The 23,942-nt window shown below is 39.4% G+C and overlaps 1 protein-coding gene across 1 annotated transcript in view; it reads right to left on the bottom strand.

Annotated features, from left to right (window-relative positions):
- Positions 1 to 23,942, bottom strand: part of LAMA4 (laminin subunit alpha 4) — a 102,917-nt gene that overhangs the window by 13,902 nt on the left and 65,073 nt on the right. The window contains exons 15-28 of the mRNA XM_075087462.1: positions 23,484 to 23,580; positions 22,600 to 22,716; positions 21,364 to 21,549; positions 16,396 to 16,535; positions 15,010 to 15,183; positions 13,795 to 13,937; positions 13,300 to 13,462; positions 11,129 to 11,262; positions 9,842 to 10,013; positions 7,890 to 8,021; positions 6,679 to 6,821; positions 3,168 to 3,303; positions 1,911 to 2,048; positions 251 to 384 (exon numbers count right to left, since the gene is read on the bottom strand). Of these exons, the coding sequence (XP_074943563.1) occupies positions 251 to 384; positions 1,911 to 2,048; positions 3,168 to 3,303; positions 6,679 to 6,821; positions 7,890 to 8,021; positions 9,842 to 10,013; positions 11,129 to 11,262; positions 13,300 to 13,462; positions 13,795 to 13,937; positions 15,010 to 15,183; positions 16,396 to 16,535; positions 21,364 to 21,549; positions 22,600 to 22,716; positions 23,484 to 23,580 (2,009 nt within the window). The remainder of the gene's footprint in view (positions 1 to 250; positions 385 to 1,910; positions 2,049 to 3,167; positions 3,304 to 6,678; positions 6,822 to 7,889; positions 8,022 to 9,841; positions 10,014 to 11,128; positions 11,263 to 13,299; positions 13,463 to 13,794; positions 13,938 to 15,009; positions 15,184 to 16,395; positions 16,536 to 21,363; positions 21,550 to 22,599; positions 22,717 to 23,483; positions 23,581 to 23,942) is intronic.

The raw sequence follows: 23,942 nt of genomic DNA on the forward strand, positions 1-23,942 counted from the left end.
AAGCTTTTAGAAAAACTGTTATTTTGGTTTTACTAAAAATTCCCAGCATCTCGTGATCAGGCCAAGCTGGCCAGTTTTAATCGCTTAGATTTTTGGCTCAGTATTTTTTTAACGGAATTGATCTGTTCAAAATATCACTTAAAAACATCTCTTAAACATCACTTTGAAAGTGAATATTAAATGATAACATGCTTTATGGGAAATATTTATATTCTAAAGGTAGGGAATAAAAGATGTTGGAGAGCTTTACCTTTCTGGGGTGACAGAAACAATGATGAAATGGGTTTTTCCATCGTTGTAATTTCGTTCTGGTGACTGAATTTTGTTTCCACTTGCATTTAAAACTACAGCACCTCTGTCCATAGAGATGGATAATACATCTGACTGAAATACAGACAAAAGCATCTTCATAAGCAAGTGTAATGCAGAAAAAAATAACAGTTCTGTACATTTTCCTGTTGTATTTGTTTTCCTTCCTGCTGTTTTCCCCATTTGTGCTTTATTTGCAGGAAGATATACTGAGAAGCAAAACAGGAGACGATCTCATTAGAATTGATATTCTTGCTGTTTTTTAAGCCTGAATTCTTGGGATTCTGCTGCTGATTATCTCTCATTTATCTGTCACATGAGCTCCTTCCATCTAGCACTGATGTACAATGTTTACATTTCATTTATATTTCTGGTACCCCTTGTACTGTACTGCAAGATTTCTACTGTCATAAGGCTAATACATTTTTTCTTTTCCTAATTCCCTCTGATTAGACCCATTCAATCACTCCAAATTATCTCCGAGATATGATCTGCTGTCTGGGTCAGGCATGTGGGATCACTGTAGCACATAGCAGGAATATTGTCTGTTCCATTAGAGCAAGCAGGGCCACTGTGCACTGGCAGGAATCATCCTGTCTCATTCTGTCAATTGCTAAATAGCTGAACCTCCATTTGTTAAGTAGGGCACTTACCACCTCATAGGATTAGAGCTTTTGAGTTAAAACCAGAAGTGGTGTGTGTAAGGCCTCATTTATGCAAACGATGTGGATAGCTGACATGGTTACTGATTTCAATTTAAGGTAATACTCCAGGCTGTAAAATGGAAAAGTTCAGGAGTGGTTGTTGGCGTCACACAGCCGTGTTGTACACAGTTGGTGTTGCGCTGCTGCTGATCTTTCTGCAAGTATGGCAGAACACACATTTGGGGGTGGTGGCAAATGTTCTGTCGTCTGAGCTCACACTTGCTGCAGATGTCCCTCTGAGCCTGCAGGATCTTGGAATTGTTCTGGCTCACACAACATTTTGGGAGTGCAAGTCCATATTTCTACCAATGTCACACCCCTGAAGGGATGCTTAGAGCAGCCTGGCTTCCCATACCTGCAAGGAGCCATTCTCAAGTGCAGCTTTTCCCAGTCACACATGGAGGTCTAAGTACCATCTGGGAATATAGGCAGCTTTCTGACTGATTTCTGTCAACTCAGCAATGCTTAAAATACCCTCCCACGAATTCAAACAAACTTTGTCTTTGCTTGTAAGGGATTGCCTCTGGATGGAAAATGTCAGGCCCGTAATATTATTTGTACTTTGGTAGCATCTATAGATTCAAACAGGGATTGCAGTGCTGCTGAGCACAGCAAGATACAGTGTGCATTTCTGCCCTAAGGACTTTATTGAGCACAAATGGATGCATGTTAATTCTAGGCATATGATCAAATCTTTTTCTCAACATCAAAATAATGTCTAAGCATTGCTGGTTTTCATGTGTAGATCAAACTGTGAAAATGAGGTCATCAATGAATCGAGGACTGCTTTCTCTATTATGAAAAGATGAAGTGAGAAATTGTATTATTCCCCTAGTATTCTCCTGGGAAACAATCCAAGGATAAAATAAAACAAACTGTAAAGAAATATATACTTACTCCTTCAGAAGAGTAGAAGAGCAGCCCATTGGGCTGCAATGTCCGGAAATTAAAGCCTCCTTCAAATTCACTGAAGAGGGACACTTTTTGGCTTGACGCAATGAAGCTCTCTCCATTGAAATATGCTTTGCGGGACATCTGTGTATGAAATAAAACAAAATTATAAGTAAACTGCAGAAAACATTCAAATCATAAAAAGAATGAGGCTATTTCTTTTTTTTTTTAAGATGCAGCCGGTTCAGTTCTTCTATAAAAACTTCATTTTTTCCTGCGTGTCTTAATCTAGTTTATATAGTCTATCCCTCATATGCTCTGAAAATCTTAAGAAAGTGTAGCCATTTTATACAGCGTAAGCCAAGTTGTTCTCAGTTTCCTGGGATTCTTAGCCTCATCCTAAATCTGCTGTTGTTAGTAAGCATGAAGACTAGAAGCAGAGGGGGCTCAAGCTCCTGTCAGAGCTGTGCGGCACTGAGTCACCATCCCAACATGTGATATATTAGTTTGTGTGCTGCACTGACTGCTGGTGTGGGGGGCCTGCCATGGCACTCTATAACCCTCTGTGTCTGAGGAAGAAGACTGGGTCCACGGAGGACAGATTGCAGCCAGCTTCCTTGCTGACAGAGGGCGAGACAGTGTGATGGGTTCCACAAGTGGTGGGCACCATCGTCTTCACGGGTTTGCAGCACGGCTTTGGAGAGACATGGTCATAGTATAAAGACCATAAACACTCTTTAGATTTACCAGCTTGCATTGTAATGAACAAATGATGAATAATGGAAAGGATTGGAAATAAAACAGCATTTTCTCAGTGTTAATGCTGGTGCAGTAGCTTTGTGTATCCAAGAGGAAAAGCTTGCCTGACTTAAGGGGAGAACTCTTTTGAAGGGTGAATATCTTGCTGTCTTTTTATTTCATACATCTGTATTAGGACACATGTGAGGACAATTCTCCTTGTTTCTTTAAGAAAAAATGAATTATGTTGGAATATTTCCATTCAGAATACAGCACAGCACAGAATTTCTTTCAGACCCAGCAATCTCAAGAATATCAAGTAAAACACCTTGTGCTGTAATTCAGGGTGAAAACTACATAGTATGTGAGCAGACTTACACACACACCACCACGCCAGTCAGTGAGTGCCATTGTCATTTCCTTGGTTCAAGACTTTTCGTCCCTTTGTTTGGAGTAAAACTCAAGCTCACAGCTGTATCCATTGCCAGAATGTTGTTGTTATCTCACAAATGGTGTTATGCTTACCAGTGAATCCTCTGGGCACCCATAGCTGATTCCCAGGGTTCCTGGTTCTTCTAACAAGTTGAAATCCTTCTTTTGGAACTGGAACCCCTTCATGCAGCCTTTAAAACCAATGCTTCCTGCCAGATGAGAGCTAATGCTGTTGGAAAACAATGTTAAACAAGCTGCAGTTAGATAGCCCTTGCCTTTCTGAACAGACTTTTATTGCCAAGGTGTTCTAAAAAACTTGGAAGAGCCTCAATCATTTGCCTCACTAGTGCCCAATTCCATCATCTTTATGTTAAACAACTAAACCAAATTATGTGATTTGAAACGTCAAGCTGCATCGGATGTAATAAATGTTATGGGGGGAAATACATGAGAGTTCAGAGAGGAGATCAATATAGAGTAACTATAAAAAGAAAAAAATAGCTGCTCAAATAAAAAGTCTTATTTTAAAATGGGTTTCTACCCACTTACAGTGAAAATCAGTGGATTTCTATCTCCATTTTTTATCATTTTAGAGAAGTTCTGTTTTAGTTTTCCTGTCTTGCTTTTACTAGCAAGCTCCATTCTTGTCTTGTGAAGCAAATGGATCTCTGTTTCTTAACAAATATTAGTAACAGAGGTCAGGGAAGAGTAAATTCTGATTGTTGATGAGTGGGTTTACATAGTTGTAAATGAGAGCAGCAGGTGAGCCTCCAGGATCCTTTTCATGCCAGATTCAAGGTGGATAGGACAGCAGTGTATCCCAGCTGCTCCTGCTCACAGCTCTAAGTTTTTCAGCTACACCTGTCACCACGATACCACAGCATTACGGCACAGGGCAAATATAATTGAATTTATCCTCACAATACCTGTGCTGCATGAAGAGAAATTCGCCTGAAATCACAGAGGGTCTGTGACAGGGCAAGGAAATGACATGGGATCTATTGGGTAGCAGTCCAGGAGATAACTAGAGAACAAATACACCGAAGGACGGAATGTGAAATCTGGAGTTTGAGCTGGCTACTTGTAAATGGTCTTTGTGCTCTCTATAGGATGGACCCTAGCAATAGAGTTCTTCTCACCTCACATGAGATGATACTGACAATGTCAATATCTGCTTCTGTGCTAGTTGTTTATGAGTTATCTCATTGTAAGGTAGACATTGGAAACATAACAAATGAATCAGGCTCTGAAAATGCTTGTTTTTCTACATTGGCAAAAATGGACCATCAGGTGAAGTACCACAGATGTACCTGTCTGAAATAAGGTGAGAGGAGGGGCACTGTAGGGACTTAATCTCAGCAAAACCAGGAGGAAGGCAAAATCAACAGGAAGGCTCCTGCCATCCTCACTGGGATTTGGATCAGTGTGGGGTATCTGTCAACCCATTTAATCTCTCCTGTGACCACGTGACCGTCTGGATGCCATAAATATGCCTTTCTGTTAAATGCCATTATCTTAACAACGTTTTCTAGAAGCAACAGAAACTATAGAAGACAGGTTTTAACCTAAAGAAAGGCATCTGAGTTTGTTCCTTAACAGTTCCCAGCACCCAGTGCCCCTGCCTACCGTAGCTTTCTGCTTTATGCAGTGATGGAGTTGGGAGAAAAAGAACATGTAATAGTACTTCCAGATTCATTTAATTGGGAAAAAAGGCAATTGACAGAGGAAAGTGCTGTGGAAGCAAATTAAAATATTCTGCTTTGGAAGAATATTAAATAACAGCTCTAAGACTGCAGCTCATTTTCCTCCCCGCTGCTGCCCCCCCATGTCAGTCAAGTGTAAATCATCCTAGAAAAAGACACTGTATCAGTAGTAGATACTACTAGTAGTGTATAAATAGTAGTAGATCATCAGTAAATGTATATGCTTCTGAAGAAAACGGAACGATGTCACCACATTGGGACCAGACTTTTTGCTGTCGACTCTTGTCATGAGAACCAAAGCTGGGTACAATATCCAAGGCATTGTTTAGCTCTGCTTAAACAATTTCAAAATACATTTTTCAATGTTATAATTGGTCATATTTTTACAATGCCTATGTTTTTTTTTTTTTAATGTGACTTGTTCATTGAGATGCTGTTTTGCAACATAACCACAATTCACTCAGAAAACTGCAGGCATAACTCATGTGATTTATCTTGTAGCCTGCATTTGTGAATAATTTTCGTCTGCTGTTCTCATCTGATATTGCTCAATTGCCTAGATTTCTAGGTCCTTCTGGGCTTTTTCAGTGTTATCTAGGCTTGATTAACCAAAGAAATTTTCACCATCCTTTTGTGCTTTATTTCTAGATCATTAATGTATTTAATACCAGCCCTAAGAGAGATCCTTTGGGGATGTGTTATATACTTCTTATACTGTGAAAATTGAAGAGTTACTCTATGTGCTATTTTCTCTTTCCCAGCTCCTTTCTAATCCACTGCATCCTTTCCCTCTTCCACCCCACTAGTTTTCTTAATAGCCCCTTATGACAGACCTTTGTAGAGAACTATTTGAAAGGCCAGATAAATTTTAGACTGTTTTTCCCTTCCCCACCATTTTGTTTGCATGTTCAAATAATTACATGGGACTGAAAGGCACAGTTTTCCATTACATGAAGTTTGTTCCTATCTTAAAAGCTTAAGCTGTAAATGTTTTATATTGCAGACTTTATTTATCAATTCAACAGGCTCTCCTGACAACAAAATAAGGTTTCAGGAGATTTACCACTAGAAGATATTGTGCAACATTTACTATTCCCTGCCCTCCCCCCCCATTTGTGTTTTTCTTTTTTTTTTACACAGATGTTATTTAAAAAAGAGATGGTATTTCTGTTAGCAGTTGTGACACTTGAAACAGCAGCTGGAGCCCTTCTGAAAATGCTGGCCTTGCTGTCTGACCCCAGGAATGAATATTGCCTGTCAGAAGAGCATACTCTTCTTCAAGCAGCTGGCCTGTTCTCCCAGAGCGTGACCCTGGTCCAGCAGATTCCCACTGCAGGAAATGAGAGTTATACAGTCTACTGAGATTAAACTTGGCTTCTGTCAAATGGTGCGATGGGAAAATGAGACTTTTTTTCTTCCCACGCCCACACAGAGCCAGTTGACTTGGGTCTAGAGAGAGACTGAGAAAGATCAGAACTAAAGTGCATGGTAGGAAAAATACGATCTTTAGATTTGAAAACGCAGTTAGTAGAGGGATTTTGATCCTTCAGCTGGCGCATTGCTGTTTTATAAAGAACACTTTTTGGAGAGCAAGGAGGAATAGCAATTCTCTACATTCATGTGTTCTTTTAAAATGCCTTTTTGTTTTAAGAAGAGAGCAGTTTCTGTTACCTTTAGTAAAACTAGGCCAGTTCCAGCAGAATTTACCTGTGGTGGATCAGGCTTAATCCTTGGTACTTGAGAGCTCTGAGACACAGAAGAGTGTCTGAGGGGTTCTTTTACGTAATGTGTTGAGGCTGGGAAGAATGTTTTATTGTAAGCCCTTCAGCACAGGTCATTCAACATAACTTAAATATGGTGATTACTTCAAGATAATGATTGAATCCCAGTTGTAAACCAACCTGGAGTGCAAGATCTCAGCAGGTGCTCCTCCAATGTAGATGTCTGTGAATGGCATGGCTGTTCTTTCGTTGTCCACGCTTTTTATATGTCTCCTGTCTACTACCAAGATCATCTTCTTAGAATTATGATATATAATAGAAATCTGAAAAGACAAACATGTACTTAAAAGTGTCCAAAATGTCATCTTTTGTATGTTGTCATGGTGATGTTGCAAAATTGATTGCATCTTTATATCTTTTTGTTTGAAAAGTTCTTCCCATTTATCAAAGAAGTTGTTACTAAATCAGGAGAGACTCACAACAATTACTAGTAGGGAGTTTATTTTGATGCACAATTTCTCTATATACTGAAAACCCAGGATATTTCACTTATGAATAAATCCACATGAAAGTACCCCATGTTAAATTCTACACTGTGGCAAACAGATAACTTCATAAATTCATTAACTTCAGAGTGCTTTCTTGGTTTATCCAAGAAGCTAGGGCATACTTTTTAAAAAACTTATTTAATTTCCAAACCATAAACAGCTTAGTTGTGCTCTGCTTAAACAGGTTGAACAGAACTGTAGCTATAGTTGTGGATCAGGAATCAGACATTGAATTTACATCACTAACTGTGATTTGCTACTGTCACTGTCACAGTCAGACTGGCTCATAGCAAATTCTCTTGAACCAAATACAAGTAGATATTTTAGATCCGCCAAAGTCCCTAAAATACTACGCATATATAAAAGGCTGCTATCAAATTAATTCTCCCTTCAAATGAAATGGCAAATGCAATATTTCTTGTAACACAATGCGTAACGAGTAAGGTGCTTGAGTTAACATAATGAAATGTTTTTAGTTGAGGAGAGTTCTATATTTGAAGGACATAGTTGTCCTGAGTATAATTTCATTTTGAATTAATAACACTTTTTCTCCCACATGAACTGTCCTATCCTTGGCTAGTAATAAGCAGAATCTGTCCATGAACACTGATTTACCAGGATGCAGGGAGAGTCTTCCCTTTCTGCCACTCAGGGGTGACAGGCCTTGCATGTGCTCTTTCACATGCAAGGCAGGCATGTGCCCTACTCTTCTGCCCTCTCTGCTGCATCACCGCCTGGCCCCTCATCGCTTTGCTCCTCTATTTGGTCTTGCAGCAAATTATTGCTGCTTTGGAGCTGCTGGGATGGTTGGTCAAATGGCTGTGATTGTAACCACATCTCTACCTCATGAAATTTAGCGTCGTTAATCTGAGCCTTCTTCATAGAGTCCTCCAGCAGCACAGGGCCGGTGCTGAAGCCAAAGTCATAGCGAAGGTACAAGAAACCATTGTGCATCTCTAGACTGAAGAACATACTCTGTATAAAACAAAACAGCAATCAGAAAAGCACTATGATTGTGGCAGCGATTTAAAAAACCACACAATGTTATGAGAGTGTCTGACATTGTGAAAAGCATGCTGGGAAAAGGTCTTCTTATTTGCAAAACTATAACAGAGTTTCTGGATTATTTTTATATATAGAATATAGGTGTAGATGTACACATGCACACATAACTGTTTGATAAACAGCACTTATGAAGACTTGGTGAACTGTTTCCCTGTAGAAATAGTGTTTGGTAGCACAGTAATGTCAATATTCTTTACCATCAAAGTATTCCTAATGCAAACACATCTATTTACTGTCAAAGTAATACCACATGCCCCAAATGAAAGATGTTATACTGGTAAAAGCAATGTTGTGCTAGAATGGCTGTATCTGCATTAGCAGCTTCGTCGTGATGCCTGTAATAGCTCAGGATTATCTCTTTTCACAGCCCTGATCAGCACTGATGTATTTGCTGAGGGCTGAGGAATAGGTAGAGTATATCTACTGTGTATTTGATTTCTGGATTTTCCAACTACTCCTGCTTTACAGTTTGGCTTTTGTTCTGTGGCTGGGTGACCTAAACTTAACAAACAGGACCTCTACTTTAGAAAATCTTTAGGGAGTGCTTGAAATAAAGATCTGTACCAAAGAATTAGTCTTGTTCCAAATCTGAACATGAAGAAGCAGAAAGGACAGTTTACAGCAACTGTGCATCTGGGTTAATGCTTTTAATGCTAATGTTCGTCTTCTCTACTAGTGTTCATGCGTGTCTTCCCATGCCTAATGGAAACACAGGAACAATAATTCTCAGAACACTACTGCAGGCCAAGAACTGCTGTCTCTGACACAAATTAGTCCACCCTCAGAAGTCATTAATTAAAGTAGTGAAAGTAGGTTTTAATCTAGCGCTTTTAAATGGAACTGCAGCTTGGGTTTGTCTTGAGCAGCTTAAATTTGAAAATGAAACCAGGGATTACATTCAGAATATTTATGAGCTGTCTTTGCAGAACTGAATAATGGCCTGGTTTACCCAGTCTTTCTAAAAGTGCCTGTGAGCAGGCATGGTCCGCCACAATTAACATCCAACCTGACTGCAGTTTCCACTGTAACATACAAAGTGCTTACATCTCTGACAAATCTCTGGGCACTTTTGCTTGGAAGAAAAATGACTGATTGCAATAGAGGCTGTTAAACTTTTAACAGCAGTTGTTTAGTCCAAAACCTCCTAAGAGCGAAGGTTGGTGGTGGCATAGATATTTGCATGTGGAGTATACTTTCTTCAAGCCCTTACAGAGTTTGCATGACTCTCAAACTTCTGAAAAGCTGGTGATATTTGGATCAAGCCTTTTTATTTGGACTACTTTCTATTTTCAGTAACTTACATATTTAACTCTAGTACACCCTGAGACCCAGTTATAAAGTGGCAGCTACCACAAAGTGGCTGCTTTATGGCAGTTCACAGAAATTTCCTATTGCTTTGATTGTGCATTCACATGTAAATAAAGGTACAACTACTGGGCTTAACTGGAGTATCTCTCAAAGTGTCATCACAGGGGTATGACCACTCTGAAGTCCTCACTGTCTGTGGACGAGAGCAAAGTCCAACTCAGGGCTTCAGCTCTCTGTGGCCTTTGGAGAGCATGTTCCAGTTCTCTCCTAATGTGTACATGTACCAGATGAACACAAAGTATTTCCTCTTTCTGGAAGTTAAATGTAAGGCCATAAGCATTTTGGATTTTACATGGTATTGTAAGTACTGGGGAACTTGTGGTACTCATGGAGAAAGGGTACCAGCAAGATTTGGTACTCACCCCATTAATCATCAACAGGATCAATCCATTGTCTGTAGGTGTTCGAACTTCTATGTCAAATCGAGTCACCTGGCTAAATCTTCCCCTTCTCTCAATGTTTCTTGCCAAGGCATAGCCAGAGCCATCAAAGAAATAGCTCACAGCCCGGCTCTGAGTGAAAGCCAACTTATTTCTATGAAAAAAAAAAAGCAGGAAAGCAGTATTTGGCATATCCCCATTCTAATTTGGGGAAATTTAAAGGCCTTTACAATTAAAATACTTTCTTGAAATAATTATTCTGAACTACTGCTACTTCCTGGCAGTGGTGAGACTGATGACTTTTTCTTTCAAATTCTTTCTAGGAATTTTTTTCTGAAAAATAATGTGCAGCTTTTTCATCATTAGATTGTGCTTTTATCCTGTGTTGTATGTAGAGGACAGGAAAATTCTTTGCTGATCCTTGTAAAGTGTCAGGCCCGCAACACCTCCTCATTATAAGGACACACATACATTTCTGTTAAGAGCTTGCCTGGTTTATGCAGAAACCCGTTACAATTCTCCAAGTCCTTTAGCCGAGCATGGGCTCTGCTGGGGGGCCCAGGAGAGACCCACATGCACTGTCCTGGAGAGCAGCAGCTTGTGCGCCCCATGGGAATGGTGTGGGAAGGAATAATTTGCTCTGTCCTGACACCTCCTGCATTTCTTCCCAATGAGGGTTGCAATTTCCTCTCCTGTTCTTTGCATAGAGAACAAAATCCCTGCTATGCCTGTGCTAAGCTAATGCTGCAGCTGATACTCACTTCTACTTTAGGGGCTGCATTTCCCAGTTTGTGAGTGGCTTATCTGAGGAATTTCTCTTGTGGGTTTAAGAGTGTATGGCAGAAAGATAACTTCTGTATGGGCTTTGTTAGCTGGGGGTGGGAGCGTGCCCAAGGTTACCAGGCCCACTGGAGCTGACTGACTGTGGCTGTACCACTTGCAGCAACAGGATTCCAGTCAGGAGCAGTCCTGTCCTAGGCAAACAGCATGGGTAAGGAGGAAGCCTGAACCATGCCCTAGCAAACACGGCGGGGTGGACACACTCCTTTTCTGTTTTGAAGGCATGGGCAAGGTTGTGAGAGAGTTAATGGAGGCACAGCAAATATATAAGTTTAACTTGCTGATGCAGCTAAGAGTTAGAAATGGCCAAATTCCTTCTGGATAACTCAGTCTCACCTTCACATTTGTATTCTGAAACAGGAATGAACCACCAGGACTAGCGCTTTCTGCAAACCAGAGCAGCAGTGTGATGGTGGGACTGTCCCCTACCTGGCACAAGGTGGCGATGTGGTGGTGTCGATGTTATAGATGTGCTTGAAGTTGTACAGGCTGATGACATCATCGTTCAGGGTAGCCAGTTCCAGGCAGCCGATGAAGCCAGGTAGGTTTAAGCTAGGAGGGAGCTGTGCAGAGGGCAAGGAAAAGGAAAGGGAGAAAGGTCAAACTCTTTATTTGGGTATCACAAAAGCAGTCGTGCCTGGGGTCAGTTTCGTTTCTGTGCTCTTTGTATGTTGAAGCAAATGGGGTGATGCTTCTTTGGAATAGTCTTTGCTGTCCTTGTCATGATATGACATTGTGCTGTAAGTTAAAATGGAGTGCATAAATGTTCTCATGGTGAGAACAACAGACCCGGTAACACAACTGCAAACAAAGACTTATGTTGTAATTTTGAGGGGAGCACACTTGGAAAAGGGGAAAAGGGTCAGTATTTGACTAATCACAGATCTTGCTCAACGTATCTGAATCTCTCAATAGGTATTTCATGTCTAATGTATAGACATCGTTCACTGCCAGTAAGACAACTTCATACTGTGATGAAAGAGAGAGAAATGAGAGAGCATTTTAAACCTAGGAGACTTGGATTCAAAGTCTGTACCAGTGGTATTATTTTAAACAGCTAGCAGGATATAGAAGCTCCTCTTAACAAAGGTCACTGCAAATGGAATTTAAATAGCCGCACTGGTGAGGGGAAAAATACAAAAGAATAAAGCTGACAGAGCTAGTGAATCATTCTTTTAGTATTAAAATACTCTGCATTGTAGAACAGGTGTGATATTAATAACATCTCTTGTACTTCAGAGTCTGATCACTGCCAGTAACTTTTCTTTGGCTTCTCATTATTTCCATTTTACTTACGATATAATAATAATGGTAATAGCAATGCAGAATATGTGTGGCTGTAAGAGAAAATGAAATTCTTATCTGCAGCACAGATACACATCATAAATTATGTTTCCTTTTTTCCTTCATTTCCTGTACTAGTGTGTTAAATTATGAAAGTATGTGACTTCTAATGGTTAAGTGGTACATTTCATATTTACAGAATATATGATAGGGAAGTAAAGGCAAAAGCTTTAAGCAAGTAAGACAGTATGCTAATAAATGAAAGTGTGAGGTGTCCATTCCTAAGGGAGAAGAGACTCATGTGCTTATAAAAAATTCCATGAATCCTTTTCTTCCCATTCCCCTTCCCATTTTCATTCACTTTTCCTCTGCCCTGCTCTGGAACAGACCTGAAGCGTTCATTTGCTGGATTACTTTTTTTTGTGTGTGTGCAACTATTATTCAGTCCTAGTCCTATTCCCAGGCAATTTGCACCCGGGGCTCAATAATCTAAAATTCAAACTATGGCATATATCTGATAGTCACAGCAATGCAAAAGCTCAGGAATACAGAAGTGTATTGAGTTAATCTTTGTTATTATATTGTTAGTAGGGCTGCTTGTGGAACAGTAGTTGGTGGTTTTTAGCACCTACTACAGTTAGCTTGAAGAATTTAGCATTCTTGAATGTCTTTCTAAGAATGTTTTCATTCAGCCATGTAGTGTTCATAGCCAAGATAATGAATAAACATTTCTAAATCCAAGAAGAGGACCTGGTACATTCACAGAAGCAGGTAAGTGAGGTGCTAATTCATGCTGACAGTGATGAGATGGGTGCTGTTCACTAGGAACTAGACTGAAGCAACTGTCTCACACAGGCTCTTGGACATGCTTTGCACAGGTCAGTCTTCAAGCTGTTGTAAGGCTGGATTTGAACCAATGGTCATTTAAATTCAAGCAAATCACTGTATTAGTAGTTTACCATACTGTCCTAATATTAACAATACGTTACTTTTCATTTTTGTAACAGTTGTAAAAGAGAAATTGTAAGCATTGAAGACATTAGCATTGAAAAATATATATGGTAGCTTGCAAACTTTGTTAAGCTGGGGTAATAGGCCTTAGTCTTATAACTACATTTCAGAGAACTTTAACAACAGCTACCAGGAATCTTATTGTCTTGCTATATGAGATGATATGCTAAAGAATACAGTAGTATGGAGTGCTAGGCTGATAAATAATTAAGTAAGGACATTTTATTTATAACCATTCATGTCTTTAAAGGGAAGCCCAGCAAGATAATTTTGAAGTCTGAATATAGAGTATTTATCTGACCAACCTTGAAGTCTGGAGGGACTCCACCAACGTAGAAAACAGTATTTTCAGGTTCCAAATTCAGGAGAGAGCCAGGACCAAGAACCTCTCCCTTTTTGATGAATTTCTCTTCAGCTGCGCTGCTAAGACTAGGCACAGTTAAAAACATTTTGCCATGTCTTCCAATCCTGTAGAAGGGAATTGTAAGAGAAGAGTTTTGTGTTGGCTAGACTTAAAAAAGAGCAAGCAAGCCTCCAACTCCAGGAAGGGTTTTTATTTCCTCAGTAGAAGACTGGTACCCTGGGGGGAAAGAAAGGGGAAACTACAGACACTTTCTCTTCCCCTCTGTGGCCCCTTGGGTCCTGTCTCTCTAAAAACAAAGAGAATTTCCATTTACTTTAGCAGGAGTAGAACCAGGCACTGAAGGCTGCGAATGAGCAGTTCTGATGCAGCCTTTTCTGTTTGATTTTTTCCCCCTATTAACTGTTTGATTTTGGGAAAAGGTACATTGTCACTTTACCTCTCAATTTTGATGATGCTGAAGTAAGAAGGCCAAGTGCTGACTGGCTTGGCGTCCAGAGGTATCTCCACATCTTGGCCCCCCAAATTATAAATGTACACAAGGTTGTCATTTTTAATTGCAAGACCAATGTAATTTTTTGCCTAGAACATCAATGGAGAAGGATGTCAGAGCTACACCATTGAAACAAATTTAATGCAGAACAGTAGTAAAGGATGGGAAATGATAGTCTAAATGACACTTTTAAATATAACTAATGAACAAATGCTTCATTCTCTAATTACTTTCCTTCACCAGAGAGAACTGCACAGAAAAAAAATCTCTGATATTTTACCTCATATCAGTTTTGACTGGGGTAAGTACTAGGTCATGAGATGTCTTCTGGCTGTAAATTGGTAATGTTTAATGGGAAGCTGTTCATCAGTTTTTAGTGTACAGTGTCCTATGCAGGAAATAGGAAGAAACATTTGTCTAAAGCCTAGGTATTATACTGCAATTAAATATTCTGCCAAGAGGGGTTTAACTTGATTTATATTCACTAGGCATTCTTTTTAGAAAAGCTTAAAAAGAAAAGCCTGCCTCTTTACTCTTCCCAACTGACAGCTTGCCAGGATTATACCTGGCTTGTGAGGTGTGATTTTTTTTCTTTTAGGAACTGCAATTTAAAGAACAATTATTTCACAACACTTACAGGTGGTGAGAGTATATGCCCTTTCTAGGTGTTTCAAAGTAGTGATGTACAGAGTGTACAACAGTAGCACAAGCCACAGGCAAAGAAACCTGCTTATCTTGTGGGCCTCTGACCTTGGAGATTTGGAATCGACACTGTCAGCAGCATAAACCTGCTTGAAACATGGCACACAAAAGCCAGGTGGGTGACACTAACTGCTTCATTGCCGCTCAGTACCGGCAGTGGAGACGGCAAGCATGGCTTGCAACAGTGACAATCACAGCAGCATGCTGCATAGGCAGTCCAATTTGCTTCTTAGAGAGAATCCTTCATTGTTTGGGGTGAGACTGTTTCAAGGACAGAGGTCTTGGGAATCCTTGCTCTGTGCTTGTCACAAAATTGATGACAGTCATATAGTAGACACCTCTTATTTTGAAACATGGGGAAAGAGTGAGGGGAAAAACTAAGGGCAAATAAACTTCAAACCTATTTCAATTTTTTTAATATACATATATATATATAAATTAACCTGCTTATTCTCTTACATTTTTGTTTCCAAGGTACAAAATAAATCTGTCTGGAGATGCTGCTAGTTGTGGGTTGTCTTTCTGAAGCTTTATGTACAAGCTCATGGAAGTGAAAGATTTCAGTTCCTCCACGTTGATCTTTGGATTGACTTCAACAGCTGATTGGCCTCCAAACGTCATAGAAACTTGGACCTGTGGTTGCAAGTGAGCAAAGTAAGAAAGGCACATTATTACTGCCTGGGGATATTACTTAAGGTAGACGTGCAAGAATACTTAGCCAACAGCCTTGCTTACTACAGGAGTGGAGTAGGCACCTATATATGTGCCATGCAAAATTGTATGTTTATAACAATCACTTCTGGAAGACACTGTAAAGAAGATGAAGGAATTAATTTTAAAATTAATTAAAGCTCCTAAGTAACTGTGTTTAAGCATATTCATAAGGTAAATTAAACTTCAGTGGGACATAGATGTGTGCTTAGTTGAATCACGGCTGCATCATTAAGTATGGCGCATGATGGAATTCTGACATAGCTATGAAACTTCTACCCATAATTTATTTCTTTGCTTTGGGAGTAGTATGACCGATTTTCTGTTCATGAGTAATCCTGTTATATTACTGAAGTTACAGTAATATATATGAGATGCCAATCAAATTTCAAAACATGTTGATTTTAGTTCAAAATGCCTTCAACATAACTGAAATAATGCTTTCAAGTTTAAGCACAATATGCCTGAATGATGAAATACATTTAAAGAACAGTCAAGCACTGCACACATACTAACTGAAATTTGCTTTTCTTTTTTGAAGTAATATATGTGGACAGCATATTCCAACATTGTGAACATACAGTAATGCACTGAATTTTTTATTTCTCTGAATGAATTCAAATATATGGTTTTAATTTTTGCTCTCAGTGTTCTTGTTACGGAAAAATCCCTCATAATTTATGTATGATAATGAAAGTATTTTTCTCTATTAAATATGCATGAGCCAAAGATTCTTCTACCCTGTAGAATATTAATTCAAAAGAGAAGAAGAAATACTGTCATCTCAGAAAAGTTTGCATTAAACTGCCATAATTACTACTGCTTGTAACTAATGTTGCCAACTGAGTAATGACCTATTAGTTTTAGCTTTAAATGGTTTTGTTATTGTGGCCATCTTTAACACTGTGCCAATTACTTAATTAAAGTTGCTACTGCAGTAGCAGTAGTTTACCATGATACCATGGTAAAGTTAATTGCTTGCAAATAGCAACTGTAAATATTTTAATGACTTCCACAGTACTTTGTTTATCCAGTTGCTGGGAGGAGATAATGTTTGGGCTCCCAGAAAATGGAATAGCAAGATGAATTTGACTATTAATACTAGTGACCAAGAGTCCCATCCAAAAGTTTTACCTTGCTTGCTACACTCCTGGTTTGAGCAATTAACCCTCTGATCCGCTGAATGCTGGAAGAAATATTGTTTGCTGGTGCCTTCTGTTCTACTCTGCGCAGTTTGTCCAGGAGTTGAGGGAAGACTTCTGTAAGTTTCTTCACTGCAGTTAGAAAAAAAGTGACAGCTTGTTTTTTCCCCTCTTTGTAACACTAGTTTAGTACCAGGAAAATTCCTCCTTACCCTCTTAGCTTAACTTACCTATCTCCTTCTGGTTTAAGAAGTCCTAACTGTGGTGTGTGAGAGGCGGTGATTTCCGAAAGGGTAGTGATTAATCAGGGTCTAGTATTGCAAAAGTTTTTGGAAAAAGAAGTTTGCACAAAGGTGACTACTTTTTCATGGGACACCTGGGTATTACCGTGGTGTTGTACCTCTGTAATACTTTCCTCAAGGAGCTTTGCAAATGTCAATCAATTTAACCTTCTTCAAGGCAGGTAAATGCTAAAACCAATTTTACAGATATGGCAAGTGAAGCAGAATGATTATTTCTTCAGCATTTTACTGGATATCTGTGGCTGACCTGGGAACTGCATCTAGGTGCTATATAGTTCATGAGCTCTTCAAATTAATTGTAGGGGACATGAGTGGGTTGTTTCCCTCAGCTCTCAGCTGTGCGTCTTTCTCAAAGGTTATCAGCCAGACAGCAGCAGTGGCTGCAGAGGTATTGTGTCTGCATGTGGTTCACAGCCCACTCTGCTAAGAGAAACAGCACTGCTTTCAGACTGTAATAACAAGCCCATACCGTACAATGGTAGAAAGCCTTAGCTGATGATACACGTGCACCTAAACTGTGCTTACTACCTGACCCAGCCCTTGTGAGTGGTAACCCCTTAGCTTTCCTGCCTACATCTGCCAGGGGTCATGAGTCAGAGTCCTGGACCTTTGGTCTTTCACTGCTGTGTCTTCTGGTACATGTGCAAGTAGGATTGTTATCAGAGGGAAATGTGGGTGCTTTGTTGTATTCAAAGGGAGAGAAGTCCTTTCCCAGAAAGATAAGCAGGCAGAAAAATTTACCGAGAAAGAAAAATAACTACCCCTAATTATAATTCAATTTCATCACATCAGATTCCAATGGCATGCTGCCCTTTGAAGGATATTTACACATCACATCATTTTCATCTCTAATTAGATGTAGGTACAACTAGCTGAGTGTAATGAAATGTGATTTTAGCCACCAGCTACAGTGTATAAGAAATAGCCAGTATTCATAGTTAATTTTTAATGACATAGATTCACTACAAAGGTTAAGACCAGATTTGTAGGGTTATCAGTTATATTTTAGGGGATGTCAACTTGCGTCTGCCTGCTCTTGTATTCTTCCCCTCATATTTTTACTCTAGTCTGAGAAGATAGCAGAGAGACAGGTAGAGGAGCTAATCCTCAGGTGTACTGAGACTGTATAGAAGGGAAAGAAGAAGGGAAGAGTAGCCTCCATTCACTTTTCTGTGCTTCCAGTTCTGTGTTGTCTAAAGTCTGAAGCAGCTCTCAGCCTCACTCAGAGCAACCCAGAGTATGAGAAGATGCTGTAGAGTCCTACAAGTCCTGCTTCTCTTTGGATAGAGTGAAAAGTTATATTTGCCACAGTCCTGCTTGGCTCTTTTCACTTATGTTTTACTTCCCCAGTCCAGTGTAGGAGTGGGCCATGTAGACCTTTAGGCTCTCCAGTTATTCCCATTAAGTCCTGAAAGACCTTATGTGCTGGGGGTCGGTATTCAGGTATCCTATGTAAAGCTTGCTGTCTGTAAAAGTGTCATTATTTTAGCAAATCCTCAAAGAGCTATAGTGAAATCTGGGTATCCCAGTAGTTCCAGAATGCATTAAAATTTCTACTTAAAAAAAACCACCCTAGTATAATAATCAACTTAGAGAAAGTTTTCTCTGCCTTTTGAAGTAAATGTCCCATGTAGTTGGAAAAAAGCCCACATTATTCTTAAAGTAAAAAATTGCAAGCTCAGAAAGTGATTTAGCAAATTTCAAGTACCTTTTTCTTTTTAATAAACAGCAACTGAATTGGAATTGTGTCTGATCTGATATCTTGAAAAACTGGCTTTTAATCTCTGAAATTTGAAGTATTAAAGTTGAAACAACTGTAACATGAAAACACAAAAATAACATCTATTGCAACTAGTACTATTATAAAATCTCACCGTAAGTCTCTTCCTCCTGTCCTTTACAATGGCATTCTTCAACACAGAAGTTCGGTTTTTGATTTTAGTCTTTGGGACGAAGGTGGGCATGAAAAAGCAAAACTAGTCTTAACCAGTGATAAAATACAAAAGAAAATACAAGGGAAACTGTCAAGGAGGAAACACCTTGACTATAACCTTCCAGACACTTTCTCCTTTCATGTTTCCTTCCCAAACTGTCCTTCATCCTCTCTGCTGAAGCCCACCAGTTCCTTGCACAATGGCGACACAGGAGTATTCTCAAACAAACTGCACAGCCAAGACATGCTCTCACCCTTCCAAAAATCAAGTGCAAGCTTTATTCAAAGGCAGTCCAGACATGCCAGCTTAGAGGCTTCAGCTGCCATAGCAGTGTTATTGGCATGATGATCAGGTGTTTTGGTATTTCAGGCACCTGTCTGAACATTTTTGTGACTTTGTTCTGGACTTCAATGGATATTCCTCCTTCCAGATCAACCTCTCCTGGCAACATACACAGCTGATCTGAGAGCACTCCACCATGCCCCGACATGTCTACATCTGCTTCCCAGGCTGTGAATCACAGTCACATCTGACTGGAGCACTACCCCTGCCAGCCTCCCCTGTAGCATTGATCTGTCCTCTCAGGTGTTTTCACCTGCTCTTTCTGGCAAAAAAATCATCGTGCCTTAAAACAAAAAAAATAAATGCCATGGAAAAGCTGCCTCCACAAATGTAGTAGGCCACACATTGCTGTAGTTTGCGTATCAGGATCTCTCAAACAGTTATTTTGTGGTCAGCAGGCTCTCCAGGCACTCTGGTATGATCACAGTACTTTCAGGGTGACTCCCTACCTGCAAATCCACTATCACAGAGAAGACATTTTTGCCAGGCATATCACACAGGAGATGAGCTGTTCTTTACAACTCATGCCTTTTTGGGAACATAACTGACTAGGAGAGCTGGACCGTCTTAGATCTGTCGACTCTTATGGAGCCTCTCAAATGCTACTAGAAATATTTCTTCTGGTATAACAGCTAGTGTGAGCAGATTTTTAAAATCCTGAACGTCTGCCGACATTTTGAGCATGAAGAGCCAAATGCAGTTTGTGTACTAAGCTGGCCCTGGTAAATATTAATGTAAATCAAGTGTAAAGTTGAATAAAAATAATAACCTTCATGTGTAAGCTACAGCAGACTGTTTCTCTTAGATGTTTTCCTCATACCATTCCCTACCTGGATGCCAATCTTATCCACATTTACATTATCTGAAATGGGAGTTGGAGCCCATAGCCTAAACTGAGCTCTGTGGTGATCATAAATATTCTATAGCAATGCAATACAATTACTGTTATATTAATGACACCCGTATGGAGCTGTAGCTCCAAAACCAGAGTGATCTTACCCATTCCCAGAGGGAGTGGCTCAGTGTTCCCTTTGGATGAAAAGCTCAGAGAAATGTGAGTGACCTCCAGTTCTGGAGCCAGAAATTGGGGATATTGAATAGTACCAAGTTTCGTCTTGCGGAGGAAACCACTTTTGTGCCAGTTCTTGGGAGCACTCACTTAACCAAAAATATTCGTGTGAGAGTCTTATCCATTACTGAATTCTGGAAATAACATGACCCTTGCGTTTCCCTCATCTAGAGGGAAGAGTGTGGCTTTGGGGCACTATAAGCAATGTTGGGTTTGGTACTCATAACACCATTTGTGGTAAAATGACACTGAAGTTGCAAAGCTCCTGACAGAAGGAGAAGGGATTTGGGGCAGTAGATTTGAGATTCTGACTTTCTGGAGATAGAGTCGATATAGTTACGGACCTTCTCTGAGGCACTTATAGGAGGCAAGACATCACTGAACAGTGCTGCTGGTGATGGTACGTATCAGCAAATGTACACAGGAAAATTCTTGTTCTGGATTTCCAACTTCCCTAGCCACGAATAACTTGGGATTAGTGAGCCTCCTGAGCAGAGCCAGGAATACATCAAGCAATAAATAGTGGTGTTTGTCAGCAATTTTTTATTCAGAATATTTTCACTTCTATGTTGATTCTTTTATTTCCTAACTGTTCTTTTCCTTCTTTCATCAGTCACTTCATTTCAGCTTCACTCACCCTGCCTCTTTTCTACTCTTTCCCATCATCTTCATTTTAATTTTGTAGCCTTCTTCAGTTTTTCATTTACCTTTTTATTTACCTTAAATTTTTCATAACAAATCTTCCAACTTTAACTCTACTCTTCCTTCTCCCCCCGATAATAAAAGTGGTATTAATGTGATATTTACAAGCTTTTCCAGCAATCACCCTGCTAAATATTATATTTCCTTCCTAATCCTCTTTGCCCCCTTTGTTTAGTCTACAAGCTCATCAAGTCAGGGACCATTTCTCCTCCATGTTTGTACTACTGAGGACAAAAGGGCCCTGTTTTCAAATGCCTCCCAATGTTAAAAAACAACCAAACCTGAACCGTCAATCATAGTAGCGAGAAATATTTAAACAAGCTGTCTATTGTTCAGTGTGACCTTGGTACCCTGATAAAATGACTTAAAAGCCAATAAGATTTCAGCCCTTAAGTGTTGAAGTCATTTTTGGAAATGCCCAAGTATCCAAAAGTTTTAAAGTACAGTCAAGTCTCTAGACAACTGCTAATTTTTGAAATGTTTTCATGGAGGTAAAATGCTAGAAGATTATATGCAATGAATATGCAACATAAACGATTCATACAGCATGGCATTGTGATGATTCCCCAAACTTTTAATGCTAAGGAAAGGCAAAATTCAGGTCACCGTACCTGCATCCCCAGCTGAATGTACAGCACTGTTGTACACCGCTGAACTGTGCTGGAAATCCTGCAGGTTCTGAGACCACAACCTCGCGTTCTCATCCATGGGGGTCGTAGCCTGTGTTACTGCCATGGCAGTACTTATGGCCTCTGCAGACTTCTCTTTAGCTTGCTCCAAACGTTCTCTGGCCTCCACTACAAAATGAATAGGGGATGAGAAGCAATGAACTCTTTCAAAGATTCAAGCGAGCTATAAGCAGTACTTAGAAAGTGGTGAGGCTAAGGGGATTTTACCTTCTGTGGAATGGGGACTCAACCTTGCTTGGTTGCTTTTCTATTTACTTCCACAGGGAATATTCAAAACTTCCCATGGTTGGTCTGCAGTTACATTAATTCTTAATATTTAACAAATTCTCATTTCCATTCTAGATTGTTAGACATTTTCAATATCCTTGGATTTTGATGGGTGTTAGATAGCCAAGGAATTTGGAACAGAGGTGAAAAAAAGACACTGTTTTTCATCAAGTTTTTAAAAGAAAATGCATGTATTTGTTGAATATTTTACATGAAAGGTATTTTTGAAGGAGAGAAACCCAAGACACTGAAGTGGTTTTGTTTTTTCATACCTGGCATTTTTTCTTTTTTTTTTTTTTTTTTTTTGAGTTAACAATTACTGTATTTGTACAAAGTGTGGCAGTTTGCATATGATAATGTCTTGGCAGTAAAACACAGACATTTTTACTTGAAGTTAATGAAAAAATCTTGACTATGTCAACTTTGAATACCTTCAGATATATATACTTGCTGGATTCTCTGTGATGTCTCTTTTCTGAAAAACTACAGTGAGATTTTGTCAATTAAGACTGCCAGTAATTACCTCCCAAATACTCTATTTGCCAGGTGTGATGCATGTGTGAATTAGATTTTGACTATCAATACAAAAAATCCACAGACTTGTGGATTCTCCAAGCCCTGAAAAGATCAAGAGTAACATGGGAGTGGACAACTGTAGTAAGGAGGATCAGGAAGAGTGTTAATAATTTCAGGTGGCAAAATATATAATTTCATTAGGAATGTGTTAAAGCTGGGTGTTTGCTGTCTAGGTCTTGTAGTTTCAGTCAAATTCCTTTAGGCCTCCCTGGGACTGAGATCTTAATACCAATTTCATCGGCCATATTTAAAGATAAAACATGCTCTTGAATTTATGAAGATAAAGCATCATAAAGGTGAAGTTCCTCTCACAACCTTGCTCTGCTGATTGCACTTTGGTGATGGCTCTCATCAGTTGGCTTCGCAGAGCATTCATTCTGGCAAGAGTGCCATTAACATGCTGGCTAGTGTCTGCAATAGTTAAATCGTTACCTGTGGGGAGAAAGCAGGAGGTAGTTGAGTGGCATCAAAGTGGCATTTTAAAAAGTATATTTTATCCTGTGGAGCTATGTTATTAAGCATTTAATACACCATAGGCAGTACACTATAGCCTCTTCTAGTATAGGGCATACTTCATGTATTCTGAAGGAAAAAGCAATCTTGCAACTCCCAACCATTATTGGCTTGCCACAGGGCTGCTTAGAAAAATCAGGAGACCTGTATCTCAGTCAGTACCATCTCTTTGCTTTACCAGAATTGCTGAGAATAGCTGCCACAAGTATACAGGAAAAGTTTTAAGGAACTCAAAAGGTCCTGAAAAACTGAAGAAGTAATTTCTGTAATTTTAGGGCTTTCTTTCATTTTCAATGAGAAAAGGCCAAAATCCTTTAATATTTATTATCATCCTTCACTGGTGAAATCCAGCTTTCTGAACACTTAAACTGTTGAGAATTGATTGCAGTTGAACTACTTGATTGAGTATATTTACCTGAACAACTGTTTGCAAGATCACATATTTAAACAGTGGTTGTATCTAAAAATGGTCCTTTTGTAAATGAAATAAACTGTCAGCATCTGGCAGGATGACAACACATGAACTACTCAAACTGTGTCTGTGGCCATTTCAAGTACTTTGCGTGATGACTTCGATCAATACACTATTCTGTTACAGCAGTAGATCTGCCTTAATGATGTGCTTGTGAAATTTAACATGCATGCTTATAAAGTGACTGGGAAAAAAAGGAAGGATGTATATTTACTGTCATCTGCTGTCTGTTGTAGCTCTGTGGCTCGCTTGAGGAGTTCTTCGCTTTTACCTTTATGGTAAATGATCTGAGTATCAATACCAACTGCAGCCTGCAAGTATGTTCCAAAAAGGAAAGTCAGAATAATGCTTACCAAATGTTCATCTTCACTGTGTTTAATTGTGGACAACATATTACTTCACGTAAATGTAATTACAAAGTCACTGCAGTTTCATTTGCTTTGTTAACATTTAAGATTGGCAGCTGGATTAGAAAAAAAAGTCTGAAAAGCAAAATTTTCTGTAGATTGCAATTAAAGCTTAGAGAAACGTATGCTTTTCCAGACAACAACACTGAATAACAAAGATGCAGAAAGCACAGAAGTCCTCTTAATTTATCAACTCCAGGGTGGTCAATGTGGTACTCATGCTACGTGTTGGTTAGGCACTGTGGTTGCTCATTTCTACTGTCATC

The sequence above is a fragment of the Phalacrocorax aristotelis genome, chromosome 3, assembly GCF_949628215.1.
Source record: "Phalacrocorax aristotelis chromosome 3, bGulAri2.1, whole genome shotgun sequence".
NCBI lineage: Eukaryota > Metazoa > Chordata > Aves > Suliformes > Phalacrocoracidae > Phalacrocorax > Phalacrocorax aristotelis.